Here is a 14,380-nt window from a genome sequence, read left to right as displayed (position 1 = left end):
TAGTGTGCATACATTAGTCTTGTGGCTCTTTTTAGTATGTTTTTATTATTTTAATTTATATTATGTTCTGATATTTTTATTATGAATTTTGTGCAGTGATTATTCTTATTCTGTATTTTGTGCTTCGTATACTTGGTGTTGTGAACCACCCTGAGATTCAAAATCAAAAAAATCAGCAATCCAAAACAACATCAACCAGAAACACAACAACAACAAAAAGGTTTCCTACCGCTGTGTACGGAAGGTCGTGAGGGCAGCACCACTCCTCTTGGGCCATCCTGATGGCGCTGATGTTCCTGGCGCTGGTCCAGACTGGATCCCGCGGAGAGCAGAAGATGGTATCACTGCAGCACAACTCTGATGTCACGTTGCCTTGGCCTGGCGCTACTCCGGATGTTCTGTCAGGAGGAGAAAGAGGCTCCTTGAGAAACGTCCCCTCCAGACATTCCACCAGGTGTCCCAATAGCCCACCAGATGCCTCACTCACCTGGCATGCAGCTCAGGAAGTCCTGCGGGTAAGGCTCCCTGTGAACGCAGTGGAGCAGCCTCCTCAAAAAGCGCTGGACCCTGCCTTTCTTCCGATGTTTATAGGCCCGCTGCATGATGTTCAGGCAGCTCCTCCCTGTCTGCCTGAGCCCTTCTTCCTCGTGCTGCTGCATCTCTTCCAGCCCTGAGGGGCAAGGGAGAAAGGTTGAGCAAGGCGGAGATACACAGGAAAAGAGCCATCCATCAACAATATGAAAACAGCCGTCAGGGGAGTTTGTGTGTGAGAGAGAGCAGTGAAGTCACATGCCAATTCTCTTTGCATGTTCATCTTGTGGCACCTCTGTCTGAACATACATCTGAGAATTTGCCTTCCCCTGAAGACCTTTCTCAGCAGAAGCATCCCTCCCTGCCCTCCGTACGTCTCACTCACATGTTCCATAGGATGCCATGTCGTGATGGTGGATGAAACTGGCATCCCGGAAAGCCAGATGACCTAGAGAGAGAAAGAGGCAAGAAAAGGGACGTCATCTCGGTGCAAAGCAAGTGGAGACAGAGGCAGCTCGGCAGGAGGACAGGTATGCTCTAGAGGTCTCCACGCTCACTCAGAGCAAGATCTGGGCGCAGATGGAGGCCTACCTAGCAGGTGGCCTGGGGACATGTCCATCCTCCCAGCCATCGTTACCAAGACGTTTCTGTCCATCCCTACCAGGGAAAAACATTGCTTGACTTACCCAGAAGCAGAGCTGCCACCCTGGAGACTGATGGCAGCCTGTTGGCGGACGGCTTCGTACATGTCAAGGCAGCACTCCGAAGGATGTCCTTGCTGAAGGTCTTGCTCTGTGGGCAAAGACAAAGGAGAATTGGCATCAGAGAGGCTTGAGAGTGCGGCAGAAGAGCCTTGCAGTCCCAGAGACATGCCTGGGCAAAGCTGCCAACAAAGCAGAGGGACCTTACCAGATGCTTGGCAGCCTGGTGGAGAGCAAAGTGGAGGCTAAATTTGTTGGAACGAGCCCACCACTTCACTTGTGGGGCTAGATGGCAAAGAGCCCTCCTTGCGGCCTGCAACACAAGAAGAGAAGAGGGTTACAAATTGCGGTACATAGTCTCATAAGCTCCTGAGAACAATCCCTCCTTCCTACTGTGTAAGTCCACCTCTTTGGCCCTCACCTTGGCCACCACGTCCTGGTCTTCGAGGTGAATGAGGACCACAACCAGTTCGTGAATGGCTTCCTCTTCTGTTGTTGTTATGGGAAGCCTTTGGTCTCTCACCCAGCCCCGAAGCAGCCCCAGATGTTCGATGGCTGATGCCCGGACGGAGGCTTCCTCCTGTAGGCAGAAAATATCAGAGGTTGTGTTTCTCAGCAGATCACCTTCCTTTCTCCTGCCCACTGGGGTGTTTTGAGGCTGCTCAGCCCCCTATCCTCCTCCTGGGGGAGACTGGGGGCAGGGGTGGCTCTCCCCCTGCGTTTTCCAGGCAGACTTCCAAGAGAAGGTGCTCCAGAGAAACACCCTCCTGAAGCCAGAACATCTCCGCTGCATGCCAGTCTAAACCCCACCCTTCCTCTTCCAAAGCATTCCTCCTCCACCGGGTGTGATGTCATGTTTTCCCTAACACTCACATGGGCAGCCAGACCGCAGTAGGTTGCTGCCAGCATCTTCAGGTCTTCCTCTCCCAGCTCCCTGGAATGGTAGGCTTGGTCTACTAGCTCTATCAACTCTGGGAGGACATCGGCTTCTGCAGAAGGGAGGGAATCCAGCAGCAACAGCCGCAGAAGCGAAGGGTCCTACACAAAAGAGAGAATCTTTTCAAAGGTCTGAAAGGCCTCACGCCTTTTAGCACAGGCCCTTCAGTATTGTGCCAGCAAAAGAGTGCTGGACCATGATTAGAATCGAGATCTGTACCCCCCCCCTCCCTCCCTCCCTCCCTCCCTCTGAGCATCACTTGCCATGTCAGAGTCCAGAAGCAGGGATATCCCTCTGACGCTGAGCTTCCGGACTTGCAGGTGGTCGTGTTCCAGCCAGTTGAGGAGCTGCTCCAGTGTATCTTCACAGGGATAGACCTCCAGACGGCAGCTGAGCAGCTAAAGAGGCCCAAAGAGAAAGAAACACTTCAGGGATGAGAGGCTGAGGCAGGTTCTCCTTTTACCCACCATTTGCAATTCTGCACAGAGCAAACCCACTGAAGTGAATGCACCAAAGTTGTCATGTACATCAAATCCAATGGGTCTACTCTGAGGAGCACTAAAACAGGCAACGGTCCGTAGGCTCAAAGCAGCCCAACACTTGGCAGAAACCAAGCCAGGGCCTCCTTGCTGCACCCATTTCCTCCCGCGTCAGTCCCCCTCACCTCGATGTAGATAGCTGCCGCGACTTGTGGCATTCCGGCAAACTCCTGGTCCTCGAGAGCAGCGATGATGCTTTCCACCATGGGAGGGATCCACCAGCGTCGCTTTCCGACAGCTCTGAAATGGAGAAACAGATCTTGGTAAGGAAGGCAAAGACACCGCAGGAAGCAAACAGGGGCACAGTCCGATCCCGTGCCTTCAGCTCCATTTGCCAGACCACTGGGGAAGGTCACCGCGTTCTTCCTCTTACCTCACCATGGCAGACAACCCCTGGCTGAAAGTCTCCCGGCAGAAAAGTTGGTCAACGATGGCCGCCTCCACTTGCTCTCCAGTGGTGCCAAGAAGGAGGTGCAGAACTTCCTTAGCCCCTCTGCAACAAAAGCAAGGCCAGTTTTACCAGGAGGGTCATTGCCACACACTCAAATTCCTTCCCCATCCCTCCTCCCTAGCAGCCACCTGAAGGAGAGCCTCCCTTGCAAAAACAAGCTGGACAGGAAACCCCCCGAGGCTGAAGGGGAAAGGACTCCATTGGTCCCTTTGCAACACACTACTCACCCGAGGAATTCCTGGTCGTAATGGAAGTTCATAACCATCCCCAGGAGAGCGATGAGCAGCTGTGGGAAGTTCTGGCGCACAGCTGCCTTGTAGTCCTCCATCCTGAGGATGGCGTGCAACAGGCTGGTGAGATGTTGCTGGAAGAGAGAGGGGTGCAAGTCACTTTCCCTGCTTTCCTGCAGAATACAGGAATCCCTAGATATTACCCTAGGAAGAAGGAAGCCAGAAAGCAGGTGGTCCTTACCACTTCGGTGGCAGATTCCGCCAAGGGGCTTTCGTAAAGCTGCTTGGCCGTAAGATGGATCAGTTGTTCTGGGTCGGCCGATGCTAACACCTCCTTCCACACTCTCTCGCAGTCTCTGTGAATGCAAAAACAAGAGCAATGGTCAGCTTCAAGTCTTCTGCTTGCTGCCATGCTCCAGAGAGAGGAAATGGCAGCAAGGGCTTTCTGAGCAAGCCCTGCAGCTTGCCAACTTCCCCCTTAGCCCAGTAGAACCTGGAGGGCTCCATACCCGAAAGGAAACTGGAGGAGATATTCAACCACTGTCGCCAGGTGGTGGTGCGACAAGATGGACAAAGCGAAGACGGCCATGCTTCTGCCTTGCACTGTAGGCCCCTGGCTGATCTTATAGAAGGCCTCCAGCAGCACCTTCACCTGTCAGAGAAAAGGAGAGAGTTGCTTGGAGAGTACAAGGAAGTGGGGCTGTCTGCAGGTGGATCCCTCCATCCCTCATTGAAAGAGGGACCCTTGACCTGTGCCACCACAGCCATCTTCCTTCCAAGGTACCACTCAGGGTCCTTGGAAGTATTGAACCCAGGCAGCTCCAGGGCGCCAGTTCCCCTATCCATTGTGGGCCAAGAGAAGAAGCTTGCCAGTCTACTCCCAGAAGGAGGAGGATTCCCCATCCCTGAATCCATGTTTCTCAGGACCCTTGGCTGCGGTTCTTGTCCTGACATTGCCAGGCCCCTCTCAACTAACATGTGTCCTGGCCACCCAATGGCATGAGGTGGCCTCCCCTACACCAAAGCAGAGAATCTTCTTCTCTCCTACCTTTGCAGATGCCTTACCTCCACTTTTGTGCCGCCAAACTGCTTGATGAATTCTTGCAGTAAGTGGGAGATATCCAGTGGGTTGAAGCTGCTCTCGACAACCAGGTCTCTGGCCAGGAAGCACATGGCCTCCAAGAGCTGCTCCGCGGGGAGAAAAGCGCCAAAGACCTGAAGCAAGAGAGGGAGGTCAGAGATGCCCACAGGGCAGGGCTGGGGAGCAGAAAGCCCAGGTGCTGCCTCTGCGGAACCTAGAACACGTGGCTTGAGAGACAGCGACTTACCCTGGCAAGAGAGTAACAATTATTCACGAACAGTTCAGGAACCGGTCCTCCGGTGGATCTGAGGACCTTCTCAGCTCTGGTGATAAGTGTTCGGTTCCATGACGTTCGTGGCAGCATCTCTGCAAAGGAAAGCCAAAGGGTTAGTTTGGGTCTTGCTCACCCCCACCCCATGCTGGGATACATTCTTCTAGACTTACCTTCGTTGTGCCGCAGGATGGGCAGAAGATGGCAGAGAGCCTCTGCTGCCCGCTGCCTGCTCTCCGGGTCCGGATCCAATGCACAAAGGCAGGAAATCGCCACCAGTTGGCCAAAGGAGGGTGCAGGAACCGCTACCGATGGCTGAGAAGAAACCCAGAGAAGGGACTGATAAGCAACCCATCACCATTTTTCCTATAACATTTTTATTAAATCTTCCAAACATTCCAAAACATTTAGCATCCTCTACAGAAAAAAATCCAGTTCTTTTTGACTTCCCACCCCTCTTTTCCTAATGTTTGCTTTTTTCTTCTTTTCTCAGCCATTTTACTCACTATGGCCCAGCTCTGTTCTCCAAATTGAGTATGTGCTGGGATGCCTGATGGTCCCTTGGGCACCTTGCAGGGTGGGCCCAGAAGCAGCAGCCTGAAGGCCTTGACAGCCCTGCATGGTTGCAATGCTTCCCTTCAGTAAAGCCACTTCTGAGCTGGAAAGGAGGTGGGGTTGTGGGCTTCATGCCCTCCCCCTACGTACTTGGGGGCTGGCTTGCAGCCCCCGCAACAGCAGGGAATCCTCTGGCACGTCACCTCCCTTGCCAGCCAATCAGCTGGCCCGGGAGGTGTGGCCAGCGCTATTTAGGGCCGGCGCGCCTGAGGATTTCCCTTTTTCGGACTTCTGGGTTAGCGCCATTGGCAATGGCGGAATTCCTCTGATCCAGAGGAACCTGCTCCGCAACAATCGGGTCTTGCTGCCGCGGCGAAGGCGGAGACCCTTTAAAAATCCCAGGTGGAGGAAGCCTGGGAATGTGGGATTCGGCTGACAACAGGAGCGCCACCCCCACACACACGCAAGGAAACCCCTTTTTCGGGGATCCGAAGTGACGTGGGGTGAGCGGGGTGTTTTGAATCGACCACTATTTTTACGGAGTGAAGCTACACAGCCGTTGCCGGAGAGCGCTGACTTTTTCCTGTGGACAATTGGACTCTAAACAAGTACCCGTGAGTAGAACAGAAAATTGGGCTAAGAAACATTTTAATTTGGCACTCAAGCGGGAAGGTCCTAAACAGGAAGTCCGCCTTCCGCTTTTGTAAATAGCCTGAAGCAAAAATTGTGCAAGCTAAAGTCTGGAAAGCTGTACATAAAGGTTTAAAATTCCTTCTGTTTTAACCATCTAAACCCCTCTTGGAAGCAGGAGTAAAGAGGGGGAATTTTGACTGTTTAAGCCTGCAGGAGAGAGAGTAAAGAAAGTTAAATTTCCACTGTCTCAAACCTGGGAACGGGGTGTCAGAGACAGAGATTTTTGGTGAAGTTCATTGACTGCGAAAGGAACATCCTTTGACAGATAGTTAAAGAAGAGAAACAAATTGTCTCCAATGTTGCCTTTTGCATTTAAAAGAAACAAAAAATTTGAAAAATGAAAGTAACTTTATTTTGTTGGATCTGCTTTCAAAAGATGGATACCAATAGAAATTGTCTCCTCTAGAGGGAGTTTGTTAAATTGTTGCTGGAGTCGATCTGGGGACTTTACAGCTGTGGTGATTAGGATCCTGGGAACAGACTGTGACCTTGAACAAAAATGTGTTTGGAAGAAGTTTTGGTGCTTGCTTTTTGCAAGACAAGCGCTTTGTTGGAGCAGATGCATGAGAAGATGGATTTGATGACTGTTGCAGTCAAAAATTTTGGACAAACAGCGAATACTTATACAGAAACCATCCAGGAGCCAACTCAAGAACCTGATTTGATAGAGCAAGTGCAAACGCAGAAGATAATGGAGGAGGTTGCTGTTGAACCTCAAGTAATACAAATGGAGAAGCCCGAGGCCCTACAGGAGCATAAGCCGTTGTTGTTGAAGGTTGAATCTGGAGTGGGCCAGGGGGGGTCTGGAGTTGTGGGGGCCCTTAAGTTTGGAGGGACTTTGAAACATGCCTTTAAATATTTTCTGGACTACACTGTTGACTGTGGGGAATGGGACTGTGGGGAATGGGCCGATCTGCTGAGGAGAGACGGAGATATTTTTGAGTTGGAACATCCCCGAGACCTACTCCTCAATGAGAAAGGAAAGAAATTAAGAAAGAGATCAACAAAAGATAAGGTAAAGTGCAAGTACAAACAAGAAGAAGATCTGCAGAAGGGACATGGAAAAGACTTAAGAGCCTCAGACATAAGATTACCAGGTTGATGGACTAGATGGAATGGACAGTAAGGACTGACATAACCCGAGACCAGGAAGAAGAGACGCTGGAGGAAGATTGGAAGAAAACTTTTTTTAAAAACAATTATTTTGGGAATTAGTGTAAAATTAATGAGCATTAGGAAAAATGTTGGAATGAAAATATTTGGCTTTAGTAGAAATGATATAAGGAATTATGCACAAATAAATATTAATTTTTAAGCTTTAAGGTATTTTATGGTAAGATAAGGTTAAAATAAATTAAGGTAAATTGAATGACAGAATATAGTGAAAGATGGAAAGGATTTGCTGAGTTAACTAATAGGTTAGACTGTTAAGACAAATTACTTAATAAAAATTGAGAAAGATGGAAAGAATTTGCTGAAACAAATAACTAAACTAGAATACAAAAAAGGAGGTGCAAGGAGGTCGATGAAACAAGTAAATGAAGGATGGAGATATGGAATATTGGATGTGTGGTTTTTTTTTATTGTTATTGGTGTATTGGTTTTTATGTGGTTTTTCTTTCTTTCTTCCTTTTTTGATGTACTGTTATGTATGTTTTGTTAATTTTTTGTTGCTCTCTCTTTTGCTTTTTTCTGTAATTTTTGAAACTTGTAATAAATATCATTAAAAAAAAAAGGATTTCCCTTTTTCTCCCAGTGCCCCAGCAGCTCCGGTTTTCCCACCCTTTAGGTTTGGCTCTTTGACATTGCTATGGACTTCGGTTGCTCGCCGTCAAGGGGCCTGGTAGGAATTTTTCCCGCTTGGCAAATTGGCACCAGCCATTTGGTTTTTTGCCTACCTTGTAGCAAATCACCACAACTTCCTCAGCATTGGCGGTTAGGCATTGGTAAGGTTATTGATATCCAGATGAAAAGGGGGAAGGAAGCGCCATCACCTTCCCCCAAATTGAAGGGTAGTCCGGTAAAGGATTCCGGGGGGGGGGGCATTGCCATGTCTGAAGCCTATGGAGGTGAGGGCCTAAGGCACGCCCTCGAGGGGTGACCCCGGGGGAGCTCCTAGTTGATGTACATCAGCAGGACTCCCCCTCCTGGTGGTTAACCCTTGCCGGTCTTCTAGCAATCGGGCTGAAGCCGGTTAGTCGATAGGACCAATGCCTAAGCCAATACCGCTCAGTTCCTGTAATCAATAAAGTTGTGGCCTAATTTTGCCCATTAACCTAAAATACTGGTGTCCTGTGTCTTTATTTCCGTGGGGGAGGCGGGAACTCGCCATGCAACTCACATATTCCTGGATCTTCTTCAGGAGGGTGGAAAGATCTTGGAGCGCCTTCTTTCGGATCTTCCCATTCTTCATCGTTGCGACGACATCCGTAAATCTGTTCTTCAGCCGGTCCTTGCTGACGCTTTCAGGAGGAAGATCAGCCGCATCCGGAGAAGCTGTGGTTGGGATGCTGAGGGGAGAGAGGAGTAGCACTTTGTCAAAAGGGTTTATTGCCTCCCATCCTTCAAAGACCCCAAGCACCACCACCATAGAAATGGACCGGGTTGTTTTTTAAAAGGAATTGATTATGGGGGAGGGGATTAGCACAGGATTACCTTGGAGGAAGATCCTCCCCATCTTCCAGGCTGATTTCCGATATTTGATCTTCATCAAAATCAATTCCCTGTCCATGAGAAAAGAGAAACAGGAACGTCAGAATGTGAAGAATGGATCAGACCCATTCATGTTTTTGTATTGAGCAGGAAAGCACAGACGAGGTAGGTTGGGAAACAAACTGAAAATCTCTGGCCTCCATTTCCTTAGAGACCTTATTCATCCTTCTATTCATTTAAGCCTTCGGTTAAGAGTCTGGGTGTAATCCTTGACACCTCCCTTTCCATGGAGGCGCAGGTTACAACAGCCAAGGCGACATTTTTCCACCTTCGCCTCATCAAGCAGTTGGTCCCTTGCCTTTCCCGACCCAACCTGGCCACAGTGATCCATGCAACGGTCACCTCCAGGCTTGACTACTGTAATTCGCTCTACGTGGGGCTGCCCTTGAAGCTGTCCCAGAAACTCCAGCGGGTGCAGAATGCTGCAGCGAGGCTCCTCACGGGGTCTCTGCCATGGGAGCATATTCACCCAGTGCTTTTCCAGCTGCACTGGCTCCCGGTGGAGTACAGGGTCAGATTTAAGGTGCTGGTTTTGACCTTTAAAGCCCTTCACAGCCTAGGACCCTCGTACCTACAGGACCGTCTCTTCTGGTATGCCCCACAGAGGACCTTAAGGTCCATATATAGCAACACCCTAGAGGTCCCGGGCCCTAAGGAGACCAGAGCCAGGGCCTTCTCAACACTGGCTCCGGCCTGGTGGAACACTCTGTCTCATGAGACCAGGGCCCTGCAGGATCTGATTTCTTTCCGCAGGGCCTGTAAGACAGAGATGTTCCACCTGACCTTTGGCTTAGAATCAGTTTGATTCCCTCTTCTTAGAGCTCTCCTCCAAGTCCCCAGATACTTCTTGACTTCTTAGAGCTCTCCTCCAAGTCCCCAGATTTTGGCTCAAATGCATGGATTAGATTGGAAACGGGGATGATGAGAGTGGAGGCTAGCATCTGCCTAACATCAATCTACAAATGGCTGACATTGAATCTGCTCCCCCGAGGGATAGCCCCTTTGATCCTCTGTGACCAATTCCAGTCGGGCTGGCAGACTGCAGTCCTGAACACCCTCCGGAAACTGGGTTTTGCCCCTCAAGCCCTTCTAAGTCTGGGCTTGGGCCAGGCTAATGCTACGGTCAGGCAAAGAATATTAGACACCGAGAGACAGCAGGACTGTGCAAAGTGCCCCGACTATAGAATTGGAGAAATCGAGAGAGATATAGCCGCACCGGCAGCATATCTCTTCTTTCTTGTATCTAGGGATGCAAGAAGGGCCTTTACACTCGCCAGAAGCGCGGCTCTTCCCTCGCCGGTCCTGGATGGAGCCTTTAGAAGGGTCCCGTATGCTCAGAGACTTTGCAGCTGTCCATTGGGAGAGATAGGAAGCCCAGAACACTTGTTCTTTAGATGTCCCTTTTATGAAGAGGCATGTAGTAAGATCACGGATCCCCTACTGGTGAGGTTCGCTGACCTCCCGCAAAAGCAAAAATTTGACCTTTTGCTGTTAGGCAAAGAGCAGAAGATGACCTGGATGGTCGCCAGATTCTGTGTACAGATCTGTAGGCGCAGACCATCGCCCAACTCAAAATAGTCTGGCATGAAAAGCCCTGACTCTGAGTCAACTCCCTGGGATAGTTTATTGTTGTACATTTGTAGTGAAGTTAAGGATTTCAAACTTTGGTCAAGAAAGGAGCGGAGTATTGTGGGTAATCAAAAAACCACAAGAGTTATGGGAAAGAGGTCTGTTGCTTTAACCCTGCAGACCAACAGTCTCCAAATGTGTAAATTGTTATCTTAGGAAGGAAGTTCTCTAGTTTGATTTGGGGCTTGACACCTGGGGCTCCAGCTATTCACACCCACCTAGTGTTGTTATCAGTCTTTTAATTACCTGGGAATAAAGATCCTAAGAATGGCTGAGAAAGAGCGCTCTGCAACCTGCGATTCGCCCGGCTGTTAGTGTACCATCTTTGCTGGCAGCCATCTTGTGTCTCTTTGTAATGGAGATTCCTGCTGACTTTGTAATGCGGATCTACTGAAGGACTTTGAAACTATCCTATCTCTGTCTTTGTTCTTAGAAGTGATTATCTTAGTTAGCTATACTAAACAATGTCTTTATTTTATCTGCCTGCAAGATACAAAAGATGTGCCTGCTTTTTAAGCATGTCAACTTTGTGGTTTTTTAATAAATTTTTAAAAAAGAAACTTTCTTTTGTCTTATGTGCCAATCTGAGGGGAAATCTCAGTCCAACGCCTGACCACTTGGTTACGCTATACCTGATGAATTTCTGCCTGCAAGTTTGCAGAAGCAGCTTGCAGAGTGGGGCAACTGGTAACAAAGGAGCATAGTCTTCTCCCTTGGACTGTGCCTCCTGGTGCCCTGAGACGGAGTGGTGGCAGCATTACCATTTCTGTTGTGTTTTGTTTTGTCAAAAAGTAAATGGCTGCTGGCCTCCGTTCCAGAAACCTGACCCAGCTGGAGGGTAAGGGCAGGTGAGGGAGGGGCGAGTGGCCGGAGCCCCTTTACTACATGGTGGCAGTGGTGGGATGGAACTTCCCTGCAGAAAGGCACTTTGATTTTAAATTGGCACTTTGATTTTAAATTGGCACAATTTTTTCTTTTGTGTACTACAGGCGTTTTATTTTTTTGGGATAGAGATAGTCAGGAATTATGGAAGCCGGGGCTTCCCAGGAATGCACTTTGCGTACTGTGGACGAATGGGGTCCGGGTGGAGAAGGCAGCTCCCTTCCTTCGGAGACAACGCCCCCCAACCTCCAAGTCCCAGAGCGGAATCCGCCTCCTGGTTTTTGGGAGATCCTGAGTCGGAGAGAGAGCTGGTGGATGCCAGCGAATTAAGAACTGTTCGGAAGGGTGGGCGAAAGTTCTGCAACACGTCCTAGAGGGAACTATCTTGTTTATGCAGAGCCCAAAGAGATGGAGTTTTCAGAGGGCGATGCGGTTGAGTGGGTGCAAAACCCAGGCCAAGGTGGATACCGGTGCCGTGATAAGTTTCCAAAGATGGGCCAGTCCATTCTTATAGGGCCGAGAGTCAGCCGGATGGCTTATGAGTATCAAGATCTGCGGCAGCAGCTGCAAGAAGTGTCTGTGGGAGACTACCGTCGAGAGCGTCCATCGCGCGACATTCGCAGAACAGTGAGACGGCGTTCGCCCAGCCGGCCCGGGATGGGTCTACTCGCCAGTAAGAGCTTGGGAAACTCGTGGAGCAGTGCGACAGTACGCAGCAGAGGAGGAGGAGAAATTTCTCCCTAGACCCTCGCGTGGATACGGGGCGGAGGAACACCTGCGTCCCTCCGGATGAGCATCTCGACATCCTATTCCAAGGTATGACTACAGTCATGAAGAGTCACGAGGAGAAAATCGCAGACAGTCTCCTCCGGGGCTAACTTTGAGCAACCTTAACTGGAGGGCATTTCTGAAATATCAGCCCCCCCACTGATGTTCTGAGTTATCTGACTCTGTTTGAAGTAACCTGCCGAGATATGGGGGTGTCCCTGAAAATGTACATGCCAATTTTGCGCTCCCTAATTTGTGGAGACCTAGCCGAATCGATGGGCCATCTCCCCTCACCCCAAATCAATGACTATGAGCGCTTAAAAAATTAGTCATGCAAAGGCGTGGACTTCATCCTGAGAACTATGGGAGGGCTTTCCGAAAAGGGGATAAGTCTGGTCCCTCAGACAGCGTTGGTGTGTATTCTGCGAAAATGGCCCAGAACTTTGAACTTTGGCTTTCAGCCGCAGGTGTGTGTGGCTTTGAAGAACTTAGGCAGCTGATGCTAATAGAGCAACTTATGCACCACCTGTCTCCAGAAATTGCGAGTTTGGTTGCTGACCAAAGTCCACGATCTTTAGAGGAGGCCACAGAATATCTTTTAGACTAAATCATTCTCATCTGGCCAACAGGGGACTGGCTGGTGGGTACAGACCAGCAGCTTCAGCTTCTGGCGGGAGGTCCGGCCCTCCCATTAAAGATCAAAGCAGGGGTCCCCCTACTCCTGCAAAAGACTCCTCTACAGCAGGTGGGGAATGTGCTAAATTGTCTCCGAGTTCCAGACTGTGCTTTTATTGTAAGAAACCGGGCATGTAAAAGCAGTTTGCCCCCAATTAAGTGAAAAGAAGCCTCCAGTTTTGACTTTGACTCCTGCGGTGCGCATGATCCAGGACCAAGCGGAACAGCAAAAATCAGGAACTGAGGAAAGCTCAGTCCGGAGGGGAAGGGTGGGGCAGCTCCTGACGCTATAGCTTCCAAACCAGCTGTAGCCACTTTAAGTGCAGTTATTGTGGGACCTGTGAGTTTCCGAGCACAATTCAAAGTGCTGGTGTTGACCTTTAAAGCCCTAAACGGCCTCGGCCCAGTATACCTGAAGGAGCGTCTCCACCCCCATCGTTCTGCCCGGACGCTGAGGTCCAGCGCCGAGGGCCTTCTGGCGGTTCCCTCATTGCAAGAAGCAAAGCTACAGGGAACCAGGCAGAGGGCCTTCTCGGTAGTGGCGCCTGCCCTGTGGAACGCCCTCCCATCAGATGTCAAAGCGATAAATAACTACCTGACATTCAGAAGACATCTTAAGGCAGCCCTGTTCAGGGAAGTTTTTAATCTGTGATATTTTAGTGTATTTTTGGTTTCTATGGAAGCCGCCCAGTGTGGCTGGGGAAACCCAGCCAGATGGGCGGGGTACAAATAAATTATTATTATTATTATTATTATTATTATTATTATTATTATTATTATTATTACTGGTGCTGGTCCAAGTGTGCCTCATCTGAAGTGGGCTAATTCGAAGTTTACAGCCCCCATTGAGATCAACGGAATTGCTGTGAACTCTTTCCGAGACACTGGGTCTGACATTACCAGTGTGTCCAGAGATTTGGTTTTGCCCCTACAGATGCAGGCTAAACCCTTAAAGATTAGCCCCTATGGTGTGAATGAGATTTTTCAACCTACTGCCATTGTTCCAGTATCCTATAAGGGGTACTATGGAAACCACCTAATTATAGTACATGATCCTGAAGTGTGCAAAAGTCCTGTCCTGGTGGGGAACAATTTGGGATTTAAGGTTTACCAACAACAACTTGCGGTGAACTCTTTTTCCACCCAGGTACAGGGGATGGGAAACTGGGGAACAACACCTCAAGTTTTGAGGACTGACGGACGCCTTATCCCAGATGGGAGGGGTGAAGGTTGGGCGCCTGATGCTATAACTCCCAAAACCACTGGAACTGCTGTGACTGCTGTTCCTGAGAAATCGGTTGGGAAGAGGGTTGGCTTAATACGCACTGCCACCCCTGGTGTTAACTGGCCCACCTCAGCGTCTAGCACACCTCCCAGTGTTCACCTTCATCAAATTGTTGTGCCTTCCTTTTGAAGCATAGACTCTGATATTGTGACTCTGCCAAAAGACTTAGTTTTGTCCCAGCTGAACCAGTCCGATTTTCGGAAGAGTAATCCTAGTGGTGGAAATTTAATTCCCCAGTCTGCAACTGTTGATTCAGTTCCCTCCCAGGATTTTATGGGGGATCCCTTTGTTCCAGTCCCTGAACCCCAAGTTTGTGCAAACCTTACTTTGGGGGAAGGGGTTTTGAAATCTACAGTTTCTTTCCAGCAGCTTGCAACGACCCCCCTAGCGACGCAGACTGTGAAAGATGCAAGTGTGTCCTGTCAGCCGAAAGCGGAGAG

At 49.6% G+C, this 14,380-nt stretch overlaps 1 protein-coding gene across 1 annotated transcript; it reads right to left on the bottom strand.

Annotated features, from left to right (window-relative positions):
* Positions 1–384: 384 nt before the first annotated feature.
* On the bottom strand, positions 385–9,359 carry LOC309347182 (maestro heat-like repeat family member 5; the record flags this gene model as incomplete). The annotated part of the gene is made up of 19 exons (XM_081871523.1): positions 9,085–9,359; positions 8,645–8,883; positions 8,331–8,499; positions 4,915–5,056; positions 4,718–4,836; positions 4,455–4,604; positions 3,899–4,041; positions 3,631–3,745; positions 3,387–3,523; positions 3,082–3,201; positions 2,834–2,948; positions 2,433–2,567; positions 2,106–2,270; positions 1,654–1,812; positions 1,441–1,545; positions 1,218–1,323; positions 917–979; positions 488–670; positions 385–398 (listed from the first exon to the last, which is right to left on the bottom strand). Exons 3-19 carry the CDS (start codon positions 8,400–8,402, stop codon positions 385–387), a joined length of 2,043 nt encoding a protein of 680 aa, XP_081727649.1. The 5' UTR covers positions 8,403–8,499; positions 8,645–8,883; positions 9,085–9,359.
* Between the last annotated feature and the right edge of the window lie 5,021 nt (positions 9,360–14,380).

Source organism: Podarcis erhardii, assembly GCF_964252035.2.
Source record: "Podarcis erhardii genome assembly, chromosome: 7".
Lineage (NCBI taxonomy): Eukaryota > Metazoa > Chordata > Lepidosauria > Squamata > Lacertidae > Podarcis > Podarcis erhardii.
This window is presented reverse-complemented; position numbering and strand designations above follow the sequence as displayed.